This window comes from Desmodus rotundus, chromosome 6, assembly GCF_022682495.2.
Source record: "Desmodus rotundus isolate HL8 chromosome 6, HLdesRot8A.1, whole genome shotgun sequence".
Classification (NCBI taxonomy): domain Eukaryota; kingdom Metazoa; phylum Chordata; class Mammalia; order Chiroptera; family Phyllostomidae; genus Desmodus; species Desmodus rotundus.
Window position 1 is genome coordinate 110,958,849 of NC_071392.1, and position 15,867 is coordinate 110,974,715.

The window sequence follows — 15,867 nt, forward strand, 5'->3', positions numbered from 1 at the left end:
TCAATTCTAATAATTTATCCTATATCATTTTATTATATTTAACCTATCTGGTGGTGGAAAGAATTCTGGATTTTACAGACTTTTGGATTATCTGACCATCCATGAAATAGACATTTTAACAAGGTCTTACTGTGCGTGACTAGACTTAGCTTTTGCTCACCATGAAGGTTCTATAACGTGCAAACTGGCTTTCAACCTGTTCAGTGAGGTGAGTCCATTCACCATATCGTAGCAATGTCAAAAATCCCAGACAAAGTATTAGGGCACCAGAGATTAGGAGAACAAACATAAGGCCTTTCCCACTTCCATCATTTGAGACAGGAATGATCTCCTTCCTGCAGTTTATTCCTGGCAGTCGTATCATCCATATTGTCCTTCACTACATGACCTTGAAGGAATAGGACCGTGTGAGCCTTCATTCCTTTCCTGCTTTTCCAAAAGGCAACGCACCTTCTCTTTATTTTAAAATCTCTACTTTTCATTTTTTAGAATGATTTTCCACATTTTATAGTGAACACCTGTATACTCACCACCTAAATCCAGTGTTTATTGAACTTGCTTTATCTATACTTATCATTTCTATATCCATGTATTAGTTTATCTTAATTTTAAAGTACATTGCTGTTGCCAGTACATGTTAATCCTTGGGCATGCTGATTAACTAAAATTCACTAATTATGGATTTTTTCTTTTGATGTAAAATTTACGTGAAATTTATATTAATATATCAATCTGAAGTGTACGTCTACTGCATCTTGAGAAATGCCCGACACAGAACACTGTCTTCTGAGAAAGTTACCTCGTGCCCCTTCCCAGTCAGTCCTGCCATACTTCACCCCCGGAAGCAATCACTGTCTTTTCCAGACTTTCTCGTAATTGGAATCATACAGTGTTTACTCTTCCATGTAAAGCTGTTCACTCAGCTTTATCTGTTTGAGGTTCATCCATATTGTATTCCTTTTTATTTGCTGGATAGTAGCCCATCATGTGAATGTGCCACAGTTTGTTTATCTGTTCTCTCTGCTTCCTGAATTCTTATTTCTGATGAATGTTTCAGCTTATCTGGATGTGGCTATCTTAAGCATTGCAAATGTTAAGACCACTGTCTTAGGTAACCATTTTCTTACCTTGGTCTTTATCCCCCAATATTCCTAAGCAATAGATGGACCTTCCCCCTTTTCTCCCTTCTCCTGCAAGCTCCCCACCCTCACATCTCTTAAATTAAATTGGAATCATAGAATGTTACATTTAAAAGGACCTTAGAAATCATATACTTAAAACTTTCTTTTCTAAGTATTTTTTTGTTTAAGGTTTTATTTATTTTCAGAGATTGGGGAAGCGAGGGAGAGAAACACCGATGTGCAAGAGAAACATCAATAGGTCACCTCTTGCCTGCCCCCAGGTGGGGACCTGGCCCACAACCCAGGCATGTGCCCTGACTGGGAATTGAACCAGTGACCCTTCGGTTCACAGGCCGGTGTTCAAGCCACTGAGCCACACCAGCCAGGACTTTTTTTTTTTTTTTTTTAAGATTTTATTTAAAACAAAAGACATTTTAATAAAACTCATTTTGTTAAATGTAATAATGGATCCCGTCAAGAAATGCTAATGAGTACTAACCCACTGGTTGAAAACTTATTAGAAAAATCTTACAGTCTCAAATATCACCCCATAGATTATTTCATTACAAAGGGAAAATACATGTATAATGGAGAAAGCTGAGAATTACCGCCTTAGCAATGGCTGGAGCTTAACATAACCAGTAATGGCGACAAAGCTCATAGGTGACTCCTGGTGTGATTCCCTGAGCCAGCATGTCCCTAATGCGGTGTCCTTGACAGCAGTGTTAACCTGAATGTAATGGCAAAGAAACAACCAGACGAGTTCAAAGTGTGGGGCGCTTTCAGAATGGCTGCCTGAGCTTGTCTAAAATGTGCACATCATGAAAAATAAGCCGGGGAGTTATTCTAATTCTGGATTAAAGGAGACAAAAAGTACATGACCACTGATGTCATCTGTGGTACTGATTGGTTTCTCTTCCCAGCAACAAAAACCCATAAATTACACTATTGGAACAGTTGAGCAAATTTGGATATGTACTGTAATTTGATATTTGCATATCGGTGTTAAGTTTTTTGGCAGGATTGTAGTTATGTGAGGGGATGTTCTTGACCTTGGGAGATACATGCTGACGTATTTGGGAGCGCGGGGTCTTGGTGTCTGGACTTTTCAGGCGTTTCCCTCAAAAAACGTGGGTGTAGGTGCGCACACACAGACATACTGTGCATATGTGGAAAACGGTTAACAGTTGATGACTTTAGGGGAAAGGTATTTTATTTAGAAGTTTTTTGAAATAAAAAGTTGGAGGAAAAACAAACTACCTCCTACTGTCATCACGGAATAGAACTTAAAAAAAAAAATTCACGTCACTCCGCTTCAGCAGTTATCAACACATAAGAATTTTGCTTCATCCCTCACTCCCATGATACGCTGGACCATTCTGAAGCAGTTATCAGACATGATTTTGTAAGTCCTTAAGTATCACTCTCTTTAAACAAAACAAAACAACAATAAACGAATATACCCCTACGTACCCATAACCTAGCCTCAAATCATCAACTCTGGCTCAGTCTTGTTTCCTATCTACCCTTTCCCGCTCGTTAGATTACCTTGAAGCAAATCCAAGACGTTGGCTAAAACATTTTTACATAGGTCTTATCACTTCAATCTTTAAAAAAAAAATTTTCATCATGGTGTGTCTACACTTGTAAATTGCTTGAAATCACTTCAGAGGTACGGCAAGGTATGAGTCTATAAATCTTGCTTATTTTCTCAACTTTAATGTAACTGAAATTTCATCAAATTGGCAGATAACATTTTCTTGGAGATTTTACACTCTACTGATCCCCAACTGGATGCAGCACGAGAGATTTTAAAGAAAATTGAACACCGTAATCTCTACAAGTATGTGGGTCAGGTTCTGCTAAGCGAAAAGAACAAGAGACTTGAAAGGGTGAGTTGAGTTGTCAAGCGCCTTCCCGTGAGGGAAGGTCCCCTGTGCCCCACGAGGAACAAACACCATTAACCTGTCACAGTTCTGTGGTTCTGCTCTAAGCCCTTTCCGTGTATTCCCGTTTAATCTCATTTGCGTGAATACAGTGTTCTCAAGTCTGTCTTGTACATGGCAAGAACTGAGGCTTGGGAAGGGATTAAATTACATGCCTATGGAAGCCCAGGTAGCGAGCCGGGATGCAAGGCCACGTCACACCTACTCGCACATTAAGATATTTGCGTGAGCTTCACTGAAACCATAAGGACCTGCTGCTACTTAACTTCTTTTGCAGTTTATCAGGTTCTCCCAGTGGGCAAATGCTTGCATTTTTTAGTTTATATATCTGTTTTCCTCTCCTGCTTGTTGAAGATTTTACTCTGTGCCAGCAAGCGAGCGACAGGAGCCACGCTGATAACCACACCCTGCTTTTAATGCCTCCTTGGGTTACACTGTATTTCCTCTTGTTTACGAATAGGCTGATGCCACATTTGTTTTAAATGTGAAAGTTCTGTTATGAAAATGGCTCTATTGTGATTCGACGAAAGGATGGTATAGGCACATTTCTCCTGCTTCCTGCATGACCCTAATTAGTACGTAATTAATTAGATGCAAGGGGTCCTTGCATAGCACCATTTTGTAATACACTGTTTTCTGTTAGCTTAGTTAGAGATGGGAAATGGTTAGAGATGGGAAAGAAGGAAGGTATAGGACTGTGCTGTCCAGTCACTAGCCACTGGTCACCTGGGGCTAAAGTGCCACTTTCAGAGAGAGAACCTCTTCATGGCACAAGTACTTACTAGTGAAGAACTGGAGTTCTAACATGAGGAGTCTTGTCTTTTCTAGAAAGACTATAAAAATCTTCCAAAAGAGATCGCTGATGCCAAATTGGACGAAATGATGCTAGAAACTAAACTGAATGCCGAAGATATCATCGTGGATGTAAGTAGTTCACCTGATAATATACTAAGTAAAACACTTTTTAAAGAATAAATCCCCCTGCCCTGGCTGGTGTGGCTCAGTGGATTGAGTGCAGGCCTGAGAATCAGGGGGTCGCTGGTTCGATTCCCGGTCGGGGCATATGCCTGGGTTGCCGGCCGGGTTCCCCAGTGGGGGTGCGTGGGGGTAGCCACACATTGATGTTTCTCTCCCTCTTTCTCCCTTCCTTCCCCTCTGTCTAAAAATAAATAATTTAAATTAAAAAAAAGAATAAATTCCCCCCCCATTATAAAAGCAGTACATGTTCATTACAGAAAATTTGGAAAGTATAGAAAGATAGAAGAAAGAAAAGAATCGGAGCTCTACTCTGAAATCTTGGGACTCTGCTATATATATATTTTTATAAGGCTCTTGTTTGTTATTTTCTTGTTGATGTATCTTTGAGTGAGGGGCAGTCTCTCCATAACCACCTTTTGCCAAGGGGTATCGTGAGTGAATTGCCCCTGGACCCTCTCTCTATTCACTTGGCTGCATACTAAAGCACCTCAGATTTGCAGATCAGGCTGCTGTTTCCTCTTTCATTAGATGAGGTTCTGCCCCAGAATAAAGGGATCTCGCATCCTGACGTCCTGAGACTGTAAAAGGCTTCACTCTCTGGAATGTGTTCCAGGCTGTCACGTGTCTGCCCGTGCCCTCGGTGCATTACTGGGGGCTCTACCACCCTCAACTCAGTACAGTACTGCTAGTCACTCCCTGACCTCCCTTTTGGTTTTTCTCTCAAAGTGCAATTGCCTAGCAGGGGTGTCCAACCTTTTGGCGTCTCTGGGCCACACTGGAAGAAGAAGAGTTGTCTTGGGCCACACATCAAATACACAAACACTAACAAAAACTGATTAGCAAAAACCAGGTTTTAAGTAAATTTACGATTTTGCGTTGGACCACATTCACAGCCATCCTAGGTCACAGGTTGCCTGTGGGCCGCAGGTTGGACACCCCTGGTGACAGACATAGGGTCACAGGTTCCTGAGGAGTCCTTGCACAGGAGAACGTGGTACACACGCGGCCAGTAGACATTAAAAGAATAACCTGCCTTTTAACCTAGAGGCAAATTGATGCAGTAATGAAAGATTTTTTGTCTATCAGACCTGTACGAACAAAACAATTGTATAAGACTTTGTGATAATAAAGGCACATGAAAATGGGAATGTAACTTGATATTAGCAACCAAACTAGCGTCACTTTTAGGTAACTCAGCAATTTTTTTCTAAGGATTTTTCCTATGGAGGTAATCAATTTTGCAAAAAAGTACAAATATATTCATTGTGGCATTATTATAGTATGAAATTAGGAAAAGTATATATGTCTCTCAATATGAAATACGGTAGAATAATGCAAATATTAAAAGTTGTTTTTAAAAAAATGAAAAAAGTTTTTAACAAGGAAAGGTATTTGTAATAAGAAAAAAAGCAGTACATACAAGAAGATTTTATTTTTACATGTATATACACACATACATAGGTGTGTATACAGTGAGCATATTGAAAAAGAGTCTGGATGTATGAGTGGTAAAATGTTACATTGTTTCTACCTGGGTGGTAGAATTGTAGGTAATTTTCTCTTTATAGTGAGAATGATACAAAGTTTCATAATCAGGAGAAAAGAAAACGTTTTATTTCAAGATGGGTAAAGCCTGTCTATACACTGAGAAAACAAGTAAAATTGCCAATTAAATACCATGTATTAGCATCTCGGTTTTAGTTTGACAGTATAATACGCTTATATGGTGCAGGTTTACCATATGTGGCTCTTTTTAGGACTGTGGGTAGTAACTTTTGTAATTATTTAATGGACTATCCAACTTACTTTATTATTTAATATTAAAGAGTTTGGACATAGGTCTGTAGCTACTTTTTGGTCTTGAGTCCTTGGGTAAGAATGGACCTCCCACTATATAACATGGCTCTTGTGGAAGAATAACCGTTTTATCAGATCTGCTTCAGGGAGGAATTGCTAGCTGTGCATTACGGAGCAATAGAGATGGCCGTTTATTCCTACTCTGCCGCCAAAGAAATACATACTGAAGAGCTAGTGGTACTTCTGAAAATTTGCTTAGTGTTCATGCGTACCGTGACGTGTAAAAACGTCCAGGCTACAGCGAGTCCCTCCCCGCATGAAACAACACCCAGGAGAGAAGCCTGAGACAGCACTGGTCCTGGGGTTGTGGGGAGCGCTGAGCAGTTGCTTCCTCCCAGCTAAAGGGGTGCAGCGCACTCACCGCAGCCACCGGGGTAGTGTCAGTGGACCACACAGCAGGGGGCCTGGCCATGTCCTGCTGACTCCTGGTGTCACTTGTGTACCACAGTTGAATCCCTGACGTCCAGCGTCTCTCACAGGCCCCTGACAGTAGAGCCGCCAGGCCTCACATGCTGGTTTTCTTCAGTCACCACTCACAGGATAAGCCCCTCTTATCATTGGTTCTTTCCTGGGCCATCATTGCCACATTACTGTGTTTTTGCCCCTTATTTCATTTCCAGTCTCCCTCTCCCCCAAACCTGTCCATGAAACCTTTTGGCATCTTCACTTCGCAATCAGCGAACTCCAGTCGAGTCAGCCTCTTGACTGAATAATAGCTCTTTGTCTTGGTTGCAGCCTGGTCGTCCCCTGAGAACCTGGTTTCCCTGCAGCTTGTTCAGGAAAAGCACATTCCTCAGGGTTAGGACACCTCCCTGTTCATCGGACTTCGTGTTCCCTAGTACCTCCCACGGCAAGACCCTGTGCAAGGTCCCCATTCCTCTGAGACTGACACCCTCAAAACACCTGTTGCCCTCTTGTTGAAGAGTCTCGCTGTCCGCTCCAGTTCCTGCCGTTATCCTTCATAGTCCACGTGGCCAACCACCTCTCATCTCTTCGTGCTCATCCTCAGGGACCACAGCCAGCACTCAGCATGTTACACTGTGAACCTTACCAGCACTCAGAAAAACCTCCCTCCAGAAGTCACTTCTTTCAGCATTCCTGCTTCGCCCACAAACCCCTTTCTCGTGTGCTTGTTCGTAGCTCATGAGGACCCCCCGTTGACTGTCTCCTCACTTCCAGCTTGTCCACAGCCTTCTGTCTTCATTTCTCTTCCCGTCTGACTTAGATTCTGTGTTCCATTAACCCAGTCATTTTCTGCTGCTGACCTCAACTCCCTTGTCTGTCTGCGCATCTGTCTAGCAGAAGGCTGACGGACAGCTCATGGCCACCAACCTCAGCTGGGCCCTCTGAATTTTCCTAGCAGGCTTAGTGCAATTCTCCAGACTCCATAATGACTTTCAAACCACCTTCACCCCTCTCAGAGCTCCAACACTGCTCCCTGGCCCCAGCTGTATCGTAGGCCACGAGGTAGGAGCTCCCTCACCCTCTGCTGTCAGCTAAGCGAGCCTGACTCCATCTGCAGCTGTGTTCAGCCTTCCCTCTGGTACAGTGGGGAAACGTCTCGCTTCCTATCCACAGTAATCCTGCCTGTGATCCAGACCGAGGCTCTCCAATAGGACTTTCCGATGATGGGAACGTTCCATATATATCTGCACTGTCCCTTTTGGTTGGCACTAGCCACCCACGGCTACTGAGCGTTTGAAATGTGGCCACTGCAACTGAAGAAGTGAATTTTGTGTTGTATTTGATGTTAATGATTTCTTTTACTTTTATTCGTATTTATTTTATGCTGAATTTACTCCCAGGCCATAAGCTTTTATTTCCTCTGTGTAACTTCCTCTTCTGGTTTGGGACAATCTGCTTTTTTCAGTAGGGTCCTCTCAGTGTGGCAGGGAGGGCTCGTGTGTGGGTTAATCCGCCCGTGGGCTCTAAGTTCTGCGCCGCATCTTGGGAGCTTTGTGCACCTGGACGTGCTCAGGGACCAGAGTCTACCTCTAAACCCTTAAGTTCAGCATCACTCTCTGCGTTTCTAAGCATGTGCAGCAAAAACTCAGCACTCTTTTTGAGCCACCCACCCTGTGTCTAGCCCCACGGTTTGGCCTGGGCCCGCCTACCAATCCACCATTGTAACGACGGAACAGCACACATTGCTTCTGTAAAGTGACATCTGTCAGATACTTGGTGGCCTTTCGAATATGCATACCCTTGATGGCCTGGGCAGTTTCACGAGTGGTGTTAAAGTGAACGCGAAGATTTGAACCTCTTGATTCGCGTGATTTTGTGGGGTTTTCTGGGTCAAGTGAATAGCGAACCATCTTCAGAGGTCACCTCTGGTCGCTTTTGGGGAGAGGAAGCTGAAGTTAATGATTTGAAATGTAAAAAGCCCTACGTGGCTAGTGGCTGCCGCGTTGGGCACTGCAGCCGTCCAGCCATTCGTTTCTGCGGAGCCGGACGGAGTCGGCTCTCCTCTGTCTCTGACTCCTGTCGGCAGTTACACAGCCCACCGTCAGATTCAGAGGGTAACAAGCACCACCCTCTAGCTGTCTCGCTCCCTTAACCTCTCCTGGGTACCGTATTTCTCTCTCATGTCTTCTTTATTTTTTTTTTCAGTTTTTTTTTTTAATACAGTCTCAATGTGGCTTCTTCTGTATATTCTTAGTTATAGAACTTGTGTTCAGCTAGACTTCAGGCGGTTCTCAACAGTGGTTGCTCTGGGGTTCAGTTGTCATTTTGAAGTGGCCGTGGGAAGAGGCGAGCACGTCGTTTACCTGCTCTGCCATCTTAACTGGAAGGCTCTCCTGTCTCCTTAACTGCCAAACTTCTAAAAAGTCGTCTTTTTCAGTTCTTATTTACTTGTGAAGCTTTTTTTCTGTTGCCATCGGTACACAAGAATTGTTCTTACCAAGACCACCAACGACTCCAGTGTTACTAAACCTAGCAGACAGTTTTGGTCTGTTCTGCGCTGGAGCTGTTTCTTCTGCCTGGAATTCTCTCCTTTCCTTCCTAGGCCTGGTTAGTTCCTGCTCATGTAGTAGTTCACTAGTCATTCCCCAGGAGCTCCAGACCACTAGGGTCCCCAGTTACGAGCGTTCATGGCACCATTTGCTTTATCTTGGTAGCTCTTCTAACAAATGTGGTTAAGTGATTACTTGGATAATTGTTCGTTGAACCTCCGTCTAGGCCATGTGGCTGTGGCAGGGCTGGGATCTTATCAAGTTTCCTTACTGTATCTCTAGTGCCTACCACAGTGTCTGTTACATGGTAGGTATTACCCTACTAATGTTGAAAGTTCAAATCCCCCCCACCCATATTTCAAGACCAGATCCCTGTGGGCCATGGACCATTTTTGTTCCACTATAAGCCGATTTACCAGTGTTCTTCTGAACCTTCAGAGAGCTTCGTTCTATTGCTGGTGACGTCCCCACAACCCCGCATTCTATTCTCATTGTTACTGAATATGTAAGTGATCATTTATTTCCTGCTTTTATTGAGGTTGTCGACATGGATTATGGGATGAAAGACAAGAACCCTATCGATCATGTTCACTTCTATTCCAAGACTGACTACAGCCAAGCCAAAAAGATTACTAAAAATGAGGTAACTACTTAGGTTCAAAAAAAAAATCCCAAAAAACACTGCAGTGGCATTTGGCAGATCTTTACAGTGCTTTTGTATTTTCCATGCAGGCGAGGGCCTAAAGTCAATATATATGGTAAAAAAAAAAAAAAAATAGAATAAGCTTACCTTTAAAATTAAAGTGTATCTGATTTTACATAAACTAGACCACCTTAACAGCTAGTTTTTCCTGTTTGCTGAACCTAAATAAAAGCACTGTTTTTAGTTTGAAGGCTAGGTTATAAATCTCAGGGGAAGGGAGTGTTGTATGGTCGAAGTCATGTCGGTTCAATGTGCTTATTTGCCTGTCTTTTGTATGAGAGTCTGTAGTCCACATACAATTATATGATATAAACCTTTAGTCTTTTTTAATTGAGCATACAATTATAGGGCATTTTGTAATCTGGAAACTACCATGAATTCTTTTCTTTGGATTATAATCAGGATAAAATAACAAAGCAATGTGGTACTTTTAATATAACATCAAGAATGGAACTAAGAAACAACTGATCTTTCGTGTGTGAACTCCAGCTGACCATGAAATCTTCTCTTCCTTGGAAAGGTCTCATGCCTCTTGCCAGACAGATTTGCGGAGCAGCAAGTCCGAGTGTACTGTAAGAAGACGGACGAAAAAAGCCTGCATGCTGCGCAACAGAATTTTATAAAATGGTGCCAAGACAGAGAATTCCCCAAGCCGAAGGTGGGTGGCTTATTATTCGCTTACTTTGCAAAAGATTTACTATTTAAGTAAAGACCAGAAGAGATCCTTACCTCCTCCCTCTGAAAAGTTCTCACTTAAATTATAGTCATTTGACCTGGCTGGTGCTGGTCAGTGGATTGAGCACCAACCTGCAAACCAAAGGGTCGTAGGTTCGATTCCCAGTCAGGTCACGTGCCTGAGTTGTGGGCCAGGTCTTCAGTAGGGAGCACTCGAGAGGTAGTCACACTTTGGTATTTCCCTCCCTTCCCCTCTCTCTAAAAATAAGTAAATAAAATCTTTTAAAGAATTATAGTTATTTGGTTATGGTCTTGAAGAAAAAAAGATTTTCCACTTTAAGCTTTTCTTTTTTTCGTATTAACACCAATCAGTGTGCGGTTGCCTCTCATGTTGGCCCCCCACACCGGGGACCTGGCCCGCAAAGCGGGTATGCACCCTGACTGGGAATCGAACCAGAGATCCTTTGGTTCGAAGCCCACGTTCAATCCACTGAGCTACACCAGCTAGGGCTAAGCTTTTTTTTTTTAAATCTCTGAATCTATGTGAAGCAGAATTTACTTCCTGCACCGGTTGTAAGTGGATACTGTGTTGGTCACTTTGTCTTAATGATACAAGTTTAAAATGCTGAGCATATGGATAGTACTTTGTAACGTTCTCACCAGTTGTTTCATCCAGTCCTTTCGGCAGCCGGGAGCGTTCAGAGTGTTCTCATCCTTCAGAGAGGATTACACACACTGAGATGTTAACTGGCTGAAGTCCACATTCAACTGATAACAAGTTTCCTACCTTTTTACTTGAAACTCAGTGTGCTGAAACCTGTGAACAATTTAATTCTCTGGAAGGAGAGAGTGGAGAGGAAGTGGAGCCAAGCCATGGCTGCCAGTCTGTAGAGAACATTGTTCAAATTATCCTTCATTGACATGCACGTAGAAGATGCCTGGCACAGAGAAAGTGACCAGTCAGTATTTGACTGAATGCATGTAATTAGCAGGCAGGTGGGAAACAGCATTTCACTTCCTAGTCTAGGACTCCCTCTCACGACCTCATAGCTGCCTTTTCCCTCTACACGTTGGACCCTAAAGGAAACAAAACCGAAAGGTCAGACGTGAAAGAGCAGCTCAGTACATTAGCTCTGTATCAAGTGCCCGGTGGAGTGGTCCAGGTGAGTTCGGTCAGCTTGCAGAGTTGGGAGAACAGACAGAAAGGCCTCCTGAAGGAGGGGGATCCTACGCAGTCCAGACGGCCAGTCGTGTTCGGGTGAGGAGTGGGAAAGGCGGGCACAGCTGGCGGGGGGGCAGCACGGAGGCGTGGAGGTGGAGCAGGCTGAGTGTGTCTGGGAGGACCGGGAAAGACCTGCTGGCTGCAGTAGAAAATTCTTTCTTTCGAGTGGGGAGCAGTTAAGTGGGAAGAGTGGAGTAGATTATGGAGACCCTCGGATAATCAGCTAACAAAGAAGATTGTTTTTCTCACGTATAGTCGGGAGGGAATCATCAAGAGTGGCCAAGGCTTACTGTGCGGCTGTCGTCGTTGTTTACCTCTGTGCGGGTCTTGTCTAGCTGGAGCGAGACCCATGGGAATAAGGAAGGATGTCTTCTGTCCTCGGTACTGTAGCACCTAAGGAAACCAAATCACTGACTAAGGAAGAAAACTTAGTGGCAGATGGATTGGAACTTGGAGAGACTGGAAGCAGAGAGGCACGAGGCTATTGAAGTTCAGCCCTTGTGGCAGTAACTACCTTAAGTCTGGATACATTCACTCCTTGAGCGAGCACCTTTGCCTGGTCCTGGGTTAGGTGCCAGGGGTGCAACAGCACCTGAGGCAGACATAGTTCTCACAGATCTCACTCCAGCTGAGGGGACAGACACACCAGTGAGTCACTACAACAGTGACGTGGCAAGTGCTTTGGGGTGGGGCAGCATGTTCAGGGTCTTAGAGAACATAAAGGAGGAGCTTCTAAACCAGGCTTGGTTGGTTGGAAAAAGCTTATTTAGAGAAGGATTTAGAAGCTGAGACCTGATGGGTGGGTGAGAGGTGGGGAAGGGGAGGCCCAAAGATGAGAGAGAGCATGGTGCATTTAGGGGAGGGGTCTTGGGCAGTGTGCAAAGTCCTGGATTCCGTGAGCAGGGCGAGCCATTGAAGTGTCCTCAGCAGGAGAATGACATGTTCAGGTCTGCATTTACAAACTTCACTAGAGTCCACATTAGAACGGTGGCAGTAAGGGCATTTGGTAGACAGAGAGATGGATTTGAAGACAAATAGGATTGGCTCTGAGACAGGCAGATCTTCCAAATATGAGTATCACGGCGATTGAGTGGCTGCTTTCTCTAACTCTGTCAAGTTGGATCCAGTGCAATAGAGATGAAGAAATTTTAACATAGGGGCCAGTATACAAAATTTGGGGCAGAACTAAACAAGTAAATAGGACGGTTGAGACAACAGAGGGAACCTGCGACCACCTCTAAGGTAGGAGGTGGGGGCCCACGTGCTGGGGTCACTTGCAGAAGCTAGGGCCACAGAAGAGTCACAGCCGCTGCTGCCTGAGCCAGAGGGTTAGGGGAGGGAGAGCAATGCCCAGCCTCTCTGCCCTCCTCTTTCCCAGTCTCCCTCCAGTGCCCCCACTGGGCAAACCTCTCTGGCAGCCAGCAGGCCGGGAGCTGGGAAACGGAGTCTATGAGAGCGGCTGCTGCTGCACAGCGTGGAGCAGAGGAAGGGCGATGGGCGGACCTGAAAGCGGACAGGCAGGGGACGCAGCACTCTCCCACACACCCCACGTTCCCAGTGCAGTAAAGACTCTCGAGGGTCCTGTGCCCTCACGTAGCCTCAAAGAGCCCACTCACAGGTTCAAGAACGGTTCAGGAGAGAGTCGGTTGTTAAAGCACCTGGCTTCTTGTACTATCTGTCACAGCATCACTCACTTTGAGGCCATCCTCATTTTGGGTGGAGTCTCTGCTGATGGGCCAAAGGTATCGCTTTGCAGAGGAAAGTCCAAGTTCTGTAGGGATATACTGTCCTTTCCCTTTTTCTGCCAGCTTATAGACCAGGGCCTTGTGTTGTGGAGGGGACCAGGCAAGGCAGAAGCAGGGGTCCCATGAAGCCCCTCATTCTCCTGGAAAGACAGGACAGAGTCTGCGTTCCACGAAGGCGTGTGAAGGGAGAAGGCCGTGGACCCGGCCAGTGTGCTGCTTCTGGCCATCCTTGAAAAGCGCAGGCCGGGCGGCTTTTGCTTCTCACCTGCTTAGCTGCAGTGTTTCCCATTTGACCCAAGCACGGGACACGTATATAATTGGGGGTTTCCCCAGAGGAGGTAGGACTGGAAGCAGTCAAGCGGCGAGATGATTTGTGTATCCAACACTTGCCCTGAAATTACGAAAACTGGCTTTTCTGTGTTGCTAGTTTTTCTTTTTTTCTCCTTGACAGGAAGCCGATTTTATGACACCTCTGAAAGTAGGGAATTCCCCGTATATACCTCGTAACCCAGAAGTAGAGAAAACCCGGACCAGGCTGAAATTTACAGACTCTGCGTAAATGTCTGCAATCGTATGTTTACAAAAACCCCTCACTCCAGCACAATTAATTCACCGAGGGAATTTGATCACAGACTTACACAGATTTAGTGACAACGAGTGCTTTTTATTCCATATTTTGAATGTACACCTATGCTGCAGTTAAGCAATTTTTATTCAGAGAAACAAAAAGGTATCGGGCAAATCTTGCTATACGTGCTATGGAAAGCATTACCTCGCCTATTTTTAGTATTAATTAAAGCCTTTCTCTTTTAGTATTTTCTTAGCATAACAATTCTTTTATATACTCTGAACTTTTCTGACATGACTGTTTTTTAAAAAACAAAATTGGAAACGATACGAGGGTACACATTGGAATTTGAAGTTGGGCTTGTCACAAACAGCGATGGTTCCAAGACGCACAAAGTCCTGCCCCCCCGAGGAGGCATCACCCTGAGGCCAGCTCGCCTTCGGTGACGGAAACATTGGTGAAGGACACCCTCCCTCACTCTTTTAGCCAAGTTGGGGTGGACTGTAGGAGATGAGAGCCAGGAGCAGGCTCCAGCTCTTCGGTGAGAAGCCTTAGTAAGCTACTGATAATATCTGAGGGCTTTGGCCTCTGAACTGGGATATAAAATACCTTTTAGGAGACCTTACCCTCAGTGGCAGAGGGATCCCCCAAACCAAGCTGTTCTCTGGGTCAGCTGTGGCTCCAGGCCCAGGCAGTTTCCTCTCCCAAACACTCAGGGTCCAGCCTAGAGAAGGAAGCTCCCTCCAACCTGCTCCCAGCACCTCTCTTGTGAGCTGAGCAGAGGCCGTCACAGGACCCTCCTCAGGGCTGCTTAGAGCCAGGGCTTTCTTTGTGTTGGTTCAGGACATTTTATCATTCCAGAGCAAAGACTGAGCTGCCCGTGCTGAGACGAGTGATTGCCCAGTGAATTCCAGGTTCCCCTTGGTCAGTGGACTTCTTCACCTCCAGCGGTAGAGTGGACACCCCCGAGGTTGAGCAGCGCTCCTGTGTTGAGCGCCTGCCCCCGCCCCACACGCATTTCCAATCCTACAGCATTCACCGAGGGCAAAGTCCGAGTTAGAGTCAGAGCCAAAGCCAGCGGTGGCCAGAGGGCCCTGAGGATGCGAGGCAGTGAGGAACGGGAGTGTGAGCTCCTAACCTATGCTTTGATGCTCCCCATGGCAGGTGGGAGTGGGGAGCCCGCCCTGCCTCTGGGCGAGAGGAAGTAGAGGAAGGGAGGAACTCAAACCCCAGGCCCACGGATTGTCCTGACTCGGGAGTGCTGCCCCCTCCCTCTGTATAAGCAGGCTGTGCTCTGTTGACACCGGGGCGAAATGTATTTGGAACATCTGTCATTCTGTATTGGCTCCACCCCCTCTTCCATCCGTCAATAGGCAATCACGGGTTTAGGAGAATCTAAACCCTTCTCTCCTCCTACGGTGATGCCGTGTTGGTGGGGATGTGTTCGAGTGGGGGCTCAGGGCGCACAGGTGAGGTCAGCTGTGATACTGGGGCACATCTGTTTTGGCCAAAATACCTCTGAAACATTCAGTGGGGAGAACTCCAGGCTTCAGACTTCATGTACCCAGACCGACTGTTGAGAATGTCATGATGTAATGTTTTTCTGCTGAGATTGTTTTATTTCTGCACCCCTACCTTGAAATCACTGTGGTTTACTTCGTAATTGTGTGGAACCCATACTGTATCATTGTGCTGAGAAACAACTTGAATCTATTGGTTTAAGGCAGCTGCACTTTACGCTATTTACACCTGTTTGGATTATGAGAACTGTGTGTCATTTACAAGGTTACATTTATCTTAAGAAACATCTTCACTGTTGGTATGAAAACGGAGACTGTAACAGCTTAGTCTCTGGAGGGACCTTATGTTATCACCTTGAGATTGTAAACAGAACTGTGAGTTGAAATAACTGGTTACCTAATTTGGGTGAGGGAAATACCTGCAATAAAGCTTCATAATATATCTCCATCTTGATACCAAAGGTGTCTTCCTTAATGACTGCCTCACACTGCGTGCCCGGTTCTGACCCTTGTGTGCCCAGGAAATGGGTCTAGGAACCTACCCAGAGAGTTCTTAGTACCTCAGTGCTATGTCGGGT

The 15,867-nt window shown here is 45.1% G+C and overlaps 1 protein-coding gene across 1 annotated transcript in view; it reads left to right on the plus strand.

Moving 5' to 3' along the window:
* Nucleotides 1–15,737, plus strand: part of SAMHD1 (SAM and HD domain containing deoxynucleoside triphosphate triphosphohydrolase 1) — a 47,326-nt gene extending 31,589 nt beyond the window's left edge. Inside the window, exons 12-16 of the mRNA XM_024559638.3 lie at nt 2,871–3,013; nt 3,896–3,991; nt 9,395–9,499; nt 10,080–10,217; nt 13,653–15,737. Of these exons, the coding sequence (XP_024415406.1) occupies nt 2,871–3,013; nt 3,896–3,991; nt 9,395–9,499; nt 10,080–10,217; nt 13,653–13,760 (590 nt within the window). The 3' untranslated portion in view covers nt 13,761–15,737. The remainder of the gene's footprint in view (nt 1–2,870; nt 3,014–3,895; nt 3,992–9,394; nt 9,500–10,079; nt 10,218–13,652) is intronic.
* The last annotated feature ends 130 nt before the right edge of the window (nt 15,738–15,867 follow it).